At 36.6% G+C, this 8,364-nt stretch overlaps 3 protein-coding genes across 3 annotated transcripts in view; all 3 read left to right on the top strand.

Moving 5' to 3' along the window:
* The first annotated feature begins 1,530 nt into the window (after positions 1 to 1,530).
* LOC116842960 (ribonuclease P protein subunit p20-like) lies at positions 1,531 to 2,336 on the top strand. Its single transcript, XM_032812867.1, has 3 exons — positions 1,531 to 1,788; positions 1,913 to 2,081; positions 2,143 to 2,336. Exons 1-3 carry the CDS (start codon positions 1,612 to 1,614, stop codon positions 2,256 to 2,258), a joined length of 462 nt encoding a protein of 153 aa, XP_032668758.1. The 5' UTR covers positions 1,531 to 1,611; the 3' UTR covers positions 2,259 to 2,336.
* LOC116842961 (transmembrane protein 203) lies at positions 2,334 to 2,961 on the top strand. Its single transcript, XM_032812869.1, has one exon. The coding sequence runs from the start codon at positions 2,369 to 2,371 to the stop codon at positions 2,780 to 2,782; it is 414 nt and encodes a 137-aa protein (XP_032668760.1). The 5' UTR covers positions 2,334 to 2,368; the 3' UTR covers positions 2,783 to 2,961.
* Positions 2,962 to 3,383: 422 nt separating this feature from the next.
* LOC116842901 overlaps positions 3,384 to 8,364 on the top strand; it is a 9,895-nt gene continuing 4,914 nt past the window's right edge. The window contains exons 1-7 of the mRNA XM_032812747.1: positions 3,384 to 3,950; positions 4,377 to 4,590; positions 4,671 to 4,881; positions 4,989 to 5,253; positions 5,358 to 5,513; positions 5,740 to 6,348; positions 6,763 to 7,181. Coding sequence (XP_032668638.1) covers positions 3,923 to 3,950; positions 4,377 to 4,590; positions 4,671 to 4,881; positions 4,989 to 5,253; positions 5,358 to 5,513; positions 5,740 to 6,348; positions 6,763 to 7,181 — 1,902 coding nt within the window. The 5' untranslated portion in view covers positions 3,384 to 3,922. The remainder of the gene's footprint in view (positions 3,951 to 4,376; positions 4,591 to 4,670; positions 4,882 to 4,988; positions 5,254 to 5,357; positions 5,514 to 5,739; positions 6,349 to 6,762; positions 7,182 to 8,364) is intronic.

Genomic DNA, 8,364 nt, shown 5'->3' on the forward strand with positions numbered 1-8,364 from the left:
TGCTGGATTGCTTGCTGGATGGAAATACTCTATTCTGATTGGTCCGTCTTGAGAAAAATCCTAATCAGAACAGAGTATTTCCATCCAGCAAACAATCCAGCATGAAAACAAACATCGTGTGCCGCTGGCTTTAGACTTTCTTGAAAACCACAAATACTTTAGGTATAACAAAATTAATTATAGAAAATTATGTTAAAATTGTTATGAATTATGAGGGAAAATTAATGAGCCAAAAATGTCAATATATCAGACATAAATTGACAAAAATTATTTTATTTCAAAGACAATAATATACCGTCATTTGGGATAACTTTTATATCGCTGATATGAAAGTTCTATCCGTTTAATGATGCCACATGTTTTTGTAAGCCGTTGCAAATTGTTCAAAGTTACCCCGGTGTTCCAAGTTACCTCAAATAACGGTATTTTAAATAATTTTTTAAAAAATGTTGAACGTTCTTTTTATAATATTATATAATATATATTATATAATATATAATATATATATATATATATATATATATATATATATATATATATATATAATGGGAACGTTACTTTTTAAAAGTAACGCGTTACCATTACCGTTACTTGCGGTAAAAAGTAACTCGTTACTCGTTACTGATTCTAAAAAGTAACGCGTTACCGTTATTTGAAAAGTAACGATAAAAAAATCGTTACTTTCCGTTACTTTTGTAAAAAAAAAAATGTTAAAATCAGCTTATAAAACGAATTATTACCGGTACTTATCCAGTTTAGCGACTCACCTCCTATTTCGATGATAGTAGACTCAATCGACGCGTTTTTGTTAAAGAAACAACTTTTTCCTATGACAAAATCGTCGCTCTCTACTGCGAAGCGAGAAATTAATTGTTAAAGATGTTAGGTATGATAGGTTAAGAAACCGGGAGCGGTGCACTTGGACACGGTGCATTTGGACACAGCCAATCACAGCACCGTGTGATTAGAGACATTTGTAGGGTCCCTTGGAACAGCAACTTGTGATTGGACCGTGTCCAATTGCCCCGTGTCCAACTGATATACACCCAAGAAACCAGTCATTGCAACGTAAAGTCTGTTAGTTAGAGTTGCACTTACTGTATTAGTGTAACACAGTGTGCAGCAACTTCAAAATACTTAAATTAAGAATATTTTTAATATATTTAACATTTGTAACACGGGAAAAATATCGGACGACATTAGGTTGGGTTAGGTTAGTTTTTGGGAGGGTGCGGGGGGCGCGTCGCATTATCTCAATTAGAGGATTTGATTAGTTAACTCGTGACGCAGCAAATGATGCGTCACGTCGTCCGTTGCAGACCAATCAAATCGTCCTATTTTATTGCCTAACTTTACGATGAATAAAATGGGACGATTTGATTGGTCCGCGAAGGACGACACTCGCGTAACGCGCTAAGTGGGAACGCACCCTTATTAAATCATCGGCTGCACTCCGCATACGATGTATTTGGTCTGTTCTTTCAGCTGCATGTTGAACTGGTGCAATAAGTTAAAGTGAGATAAGTATATGTTTTCTCACTCTAACTTATTGCACCAGTTCAGCAGCTGAAAAGATAGACCAATTGTAGAACAGGCCTTAAGTATGTCAGAATGGCCGAAACGGGTAAGAAGATAAACTTGAATAAAACCGCGTCGAAATATAAATGTATGTATCGTAAAGACGACAAAACGTCATCGTGTTCGGAGTACGTTCTACGAAAGACGGGATTCCCGAAATTTAACAGAAAAGGAAACCACATTTATGTGAACAATAAAACTCACTTTAAGGTACTTGATTTTGGTTCTAATTATAACCTTTAAATGTTTGCAACACTCACAACTTAAATTTCTAAATATATGTTCATTTCGGCAACATTTTATTACTTTGTCAAATATCTGTGGATATTTTCAGGCGCAATTGTATAAGTGCGAAAAACGACTTGACAATGGCGCATCGGAACTAATCATACATGGTCTTGGAGCTGCTGTATACAAAGCTACTAATTTGGCTCTGCAACTGAAGGAGATTCATTATGGATGTTTAGATTTTGATATTAAAACTTCTACTATACAATTAAAAGGTATGTTTGCTTGTATTTATATGAATCAGAACAAGTTTTAATAGAATCTCTTTTGTTACAGATAAACTAGAATCATTGAATGACAACATGGATAGTGAAATTAACAGACAGAATTCTGCTATACATATCCGTGTCTTCAGAAAAGTACCTGTGGCTGTACTAAGATCTACAAACTAATGTGATTTGAGAAACCAATGTGTTTGAGCAATCGGATTGTATAATAGAGTAATAGAAATATTTGAATTACTATCGCAATACTATAGGTACAAAATTGTATTGACTTCATAATGATTTTCTCCTTGGATGAAGTAGTCCATTTGTTAGGGTTAACACTCTTTGAAATGTGGATCAATTTAATCTCCTTAACAATCTTCACCATACTATTAGCCTTTAAATTGGATAATAATTATTTTATGGAGCCATCAGAATGGTGGACTGTGTTTTCACCACTTTTTATTGCCGATGGTTTGAACACATATTTTTGTGCTATCATATTTATAAGAATGCATATGGAGGGAATGATCAAAGCAGCTATTCTTAGAGCAATGTGGAGTGTGATATCATTGCTTTTGATCTTTGTCTTTAAGTATCTGCTGTGTAAAAAACTCGCTGGACAAAGCCCTTTAGAATATTCGGAAGTAATGAGTCCTGTATTCATTCTTCTGCAGCTAGTAGCAGTGAGAGCCTGTCATATTCATTGAGGAAAGCAAGAAACTGTTTTTTGGATGTACCACAGTGCTTCCAAAATATCTGCCATGTATGATAACACGTGTTACCATATATCATATGATTGTATATATATTACATCTCATAAAATTAATTTCATAGATTAAACCATTAAAAAGATATTCTCTCTACAAATAAACATATTATATTTTTATTCTATCTATTTATAATACTTCATAAAATAATCTGTTTTGTTAATTAGAAATATTTATATATAATATATACGTTATGTGATAAAAATTTAATAAATATCTTTTATCACAAAATACCTCCAAGAATATTAATAAATATAGAGGTAAGTTAATTATATAATATAAATTATTTTTTATGATATAGTATTTTAATAATAGTTGTAACAAAGTCATTACAAAATCTGTTTTTTTTTAATACATTTTGAATATATATATATATATATATATATATATATATATATATATATATATATATATATATGTGTGTGGAGATATATATACATACATAAAATAATATAAACGATTTATAAAGAATTGATTGTTTCCAAAAAAAAAAGGGATCTAAAAGTTCTATTATATATAATAATAAATTTAAAGTTTTGTTTACAAAATATGATTATAGATAATTACAATTCCAATATTTAACACTTATTAATACGCGTCGCATATTACAAAACTATTTTTAACCATTCAGTTTTCCAATATGCTTATATATAGCATTGGAACTCTTATCTCTTAGAAAGTGTTCATTAAACCAAGACAGAAGTTTCTTTTAAACAAAAATAACAGGCCTATGAATCACATAACGTAACATAGACCGATAAATTTAACACTGCTCCATTTAAACTCTAAAGATAAACAACTGACAGGCCAGTTGCTTTGGTGAGAGCATGAGTGCCCCCTCCAGTCCTCTTCAACTAGATCAATATTCCTAACTGAAGGGAGACAGTGGTTGTGCATGCAGTGAGAAGGGGTGTGTGAATCAAGTGATTCTATAGGTAAAGCCTGTTGCTGCTACCACATTTCTAAGCTCGCAAAGCGTGCAGCATCAAATGACACTCATTCTGCGACGATTAGCTCTATTCATAAAGCTGATTAATAATTAGAAAATTCAGTGATGTGCTGTGGACATATCAAAGGATTATGGATAGACTGGCTAATTGGACTCATGGTCAGTTTTTTATTCTTTATCTTAACTTCCAATGTATATATACATATTAAACACACACACACACACACACACATATATATATATATATATATATATATATATATATATATATATTTGTATGTATAGAATAAATGTGCTATTTTTGTATATAAAACACAATCTGAAATATTCAAATAGCAGTATATATAATGAAGTATATAATGTGCAGTTCTTGTTTTAGAGCAAAGCTTAAGAAGCTATACAGTGTAAATGTGGAAGAACAAATTGCAAACTTTATAAAACTATGCGAGAAACACCATAACGAATTATATTATTTTTCCCTATGTTATATAAATAATGTAGATTGATGTTACACTGTGTACAACAAGAGTGTTCTAACATGATATGTATGTCTATTCCATTCTCTATTTGATGTTTTGTTGTTAGGTATAAACGCAACAATCCCAGCACCTGTCACGGGACAAAACTGTGTGTCAAATATATCAAATACTGTGATCGTAGACAAATCACTGGTTACTGCTCCATCATGGAATTCAGTACAACAAGACTTAACATGGACTTTCCTATTGCACATTTACGGCTTCGCATGCCTCTTCTTTGTACTTGGGTTTTATACTTTCTTCTCTATTCTAAATTTAAGGTATATTTGTACACACATATCACTGGTACATGCTGGTAACGTAAGTATTTACATTTTTATGTGTAATCCGTTTTTTCCAGGTCTCTCATATCAAGCCGACCGTTTATGTCGACCATTAATATATTCTTATGTCTGCTCGGAGTATCGAGAGCTGCTTGCCTGTTCATAGATTCGTACAATCTCAAGGAGACAATGCCCAAAGTGATCGGATTAATTATGTGGGACATTGGATATCCGTGCATCACATCTGCCTTTTGTCTGATCCAATTGGCGTTCCTACAATTGACACAAGTAATTATTACTGAGTAGTATAAATCGTAAGAAAGATATGTAATATATAAATTACAAGATATAAATTACAACGTTGTATACACGAATGCTTCAATGGGTACTTCCAGCTAAAATTTGGCCCAGAGAGAATGCAGAAGGAATCCTGCCTCAGTCTTATCATAACAGCTCACTTCTTCTTTATTATCGCCAGCGACGTCGTTCTAGTCACTCATAATTACTACATAGCGAAATACGTATTGCAAACGATATTTCTCACAGTCAATGTGCTTATATATTTGACGTTCTTACATGCCGGTTATAAAATCAATCACTTACTCCGAACTATGCCGAGCAGTATGTTGACCCGGGACAATTCTACCGCACATCAAAAAGGTTCGTTATCTTCGCTATGGGTCTTTATTCTATTTTTACATATTACTACATTTGTCTCGACAAACTTTGTGTTCACAAGAATCGTCTTCAATTCATGCATGCAGGTATCATGCAGCTCGCAATGCTGGCGCCCTATAGCAATCTGGCAACTTCGGTCGCGGCCGCGCTGGTACCTACTTTACTCGGCCCTAAGATAAAGGATCAGGAAAAGAACGAGACTGCAAACGCAAATAAGAATAATACGGAGGAAGCTCCTCAAGGTGAAACGCAGCAAACGTCCTGTCGACATTTCCCATAATACTTTGCTAGTAGATCCTGTTGTATTTCTGCTATCAAGCTGCCAACAAAATTTAAAACAGACATTGCATAAAATCTGGTCCTGCTATTTAGCCTTCTACGTGGGTCACACAGTATACATGCACAAGCATATACATGTATATATGTGTGTGTGTGTGTGTGTATTGAAATAATATTAAAAATTTTCAGAATCGCAGATCACGACTACCGCAAAGGTATGCAGGATAGAGGAGCCAGTGCAAAAGGAAGTTCACAACACTACGATATCTACAATACAATCGCCATCGCAAGAACAGAAATCGGCTGTACCAGAGGTCTATGTGAGACCACCCACACCTACGCCGTCGACCACCAATCTGCCGATCATAACCGTGTCCAGTCCGAGTCGCAGAAGCTCCGTGGGCAGCCGACGAGGTAGCGACATGTCCGCACAGTCAGACAAGTCTTCGCGCAGAAATTCCGAGTGCAGCGTCAGGTTTGTAAACGAGGAAGACACGACGACGACGACAGAGTACAGGCGTACAACGGAGGGCAGTCCGCGACACAGAATGCGCGAGGAAATCGAGAGAAGTCGCTCGCCCGACAGCATATCGCGACGTTATTCGGAGAATATCACGCCGACGGGAAGCACCAGAGAGCTGCGTAGATGCTCCGATTTTACGCATGAAAAGAACCGCGGCTCGCAGTTCGCGACCAAGCTGCGGAGGAATAGCGACTTCGGTAATAGGACACCTAGGCGAATGTTGCCGCTCGAAGAACATTCCAGGTTGCCCAAGGTTCTAGATCTCAGTCCCACAGGTAATTATTGAAGAGGAGATACGATACAAAAGGAATTGTCTCGAGAGAGAGAATCGTTTTCTTCCGCGCGTTCGTTTGTCTTTTAATCCTTTGGGGACGGAGCCGCTCGACGGGCTATAAGGAAGATAAGACTTCATCGCTAATGGTCCCTAATGTCTTTGAATGAAAACGTGACTCTTTTACTATACCTATGCGTATCTTATCGCTCAGAACGACAGACGTCGCGAGCCTTGCAGCTACGAACTAATTTGGGCGGCTATATGCCGACACGCGTCCGGAACGGTAAAACGGTTTGGGCGGCTATATGCCGACACTCGTCCCCAAAGGGTTAAACACTTTTTATACTTGTCGGAGACTTTCGCGTTAATTGAATACATAGATGCGTAATTTAATCTTTGTCTATTGACGTTTCAGGTTCAAGACGCAATTCCGATATCGGTACCTTCGTACCACCTCGAATTGACTCACGCAGAAATTCTGAAAGCACGTACCGACGCAACTCCGAGTTCATTCACATTAAGCCGTTAATTATCAGCCGTCGAAGTAGCGACATAAGTATTCGAACTCTGGACAGGAGTCCCACTCACTTTCAGAGTATAGTTTCACCTGCAAAGGTAGAAACACAAGAAAAATCCGAGTCCGATTCGGATCAACATGATTGCAGCGAAAAAGCAGCGCTAATGAACGAAAAGGCCAAGGGTAAGGAGGAGGAAACGAAGATACGCAAGAAGAATTTATCGTGGAAGACTGATAAAAATATGGAGGATCCAGAGGACATCACGGCGGAGACTAATTTGCTTCCCGAGAACACGCCTAGCGAAGCAAGAGTTATGGTACAATGCTTTCCTAAGCACAAATATCCAGGAGACGTCCAGAGTATATCTTGAGAATGTTCTGGGGACGTCTACGTCCTCAGGATATTTTGTAGGACGTCCCTAGGAGATTTTGTGTTGTATGGATTATTACTTCGTTCAACTTGGAAAACATAGATCTAAAACACATTATGATCCTCAGGTGTCTTTAAAGCTCCTATGTCCTCATCTTGATTTATGACGTTAGAAAAAAGTGAGAAAATCATAGACATAGTATGAATCGGAGTATGCCGTTACTTGGCTGACGCCAGTAAATAATAGGAGTGAGACAGAGTAGGAAGTGTACGCGCACTCTCTCTCTCTCTCTCTCTCTCTCTCTCTCTCTCTCTCTCTCTTCGCGCCTGCGCAAATTGATTATACCGAGTCAGAACGCATATAACTTAGAGCGAAAGAACGTTGAGGAGAGCCTCGCAAGTGTCAAAATGTCACGGAAATGTGTTACATATGACAATATAAAAAATAATAATCAATCTTTGTATAAGTAAGTATTTATTAATCTACATCTATTATAGTGCAATTGCCTTCAGCACTTTAGCATTGTAATGAAATATAATAAAATCCTAGTGAGCGGAAGCTCTCGAATCGACGCATTAGACATCTTTAAGAACTCTTAAAGATACCTTAAACATTGCTAATGCGACGATTTGCGAGCTTTTGCTCATTGGAATTTTATATTTCATTACAAAGCTAACGTGCTGAAAGAAATTGCACTATAATAGATGTAGATTAATAAATACTTATACAAAGATTTATTATCGTCATTTCTTACATCGTCACATCCCACACAGCAGAAATGTTCTGAATACATCACAAGGATAAAGATATCTCAAATCTGATATCTCAATATCTGTAGGATATTCCTATGATATATTCGGGACATTTTTATTGTGAGGGATATAACACATTTCCGAGGCATTTTGACACTTTCGAGGCCTCTTCAAGGTTCTTTCGCTCTATGTTATACGCGTTCTGACTCGATATAATCAATTTGCGCAGGCGCGAAGAGACAGAGTGCGCGTAAACTTCCTGCTCTGTCTCACTTCCATTCTTTGCTGGCATCAGTCAAGAGACGGCATGCTCCGTCTATTCATACTATATCTATGGAGAAAATATAGCTCTCTCTCTCTCTCTCTCTCTCTCTCTC

The sequence above is a fragment of the Odontomachus brunneus genome, unplaced genomic scaffold (assembly GCF_010583005.1).
Source record: "Odontomachus brunneus isolate Ranch 3 - 2012 unplaced genomic scaffold, Obru_v1 Obru_scaffold_028, whole genome shotgun sequence".
Classification (NCBI taxonomy): Eukaryota; Metazoa; Arthropoda; class Insecta; order Hymenoptera; family Formicidae; genus Odontomachus; species Odontomachus brunneus.

What these genes read in the sequence shown, in the direction of transcription:
- LOC116842960 (XM_032812867.1), top strand. Translation starts at nt 1,612, where the DNA reads ATGGCCGAAACGGGTAAGAAGATAAACTTGAATAAAACCGCGTCGAAA. An exon ending in ACAATAAAACTCACTTTAAG is followed by an intron (nt 1,789 to 1,912) that starts GTACTTGATTTT and finishes GGATATTTTCAG; the next exon opens with GCGCAATTGTATAAGTGCGA. An exon ending in TTCTACTATACAATTAAAAG is followed by an intron (nt 2,082 to 2,142) that starts GTATGTTTGCTT and finishes CTTTTGTTACAG; the next exon opens with ATAAACTAGAATCATTGAAT.
- LOC116842961 (XM_032812869.1), top strand. Translation starts at nt 2,369, where the DNA reads ATGATTTTCTCCTTGGATGAAGTAGTCCATTTGTTAGGGTTAACACTC.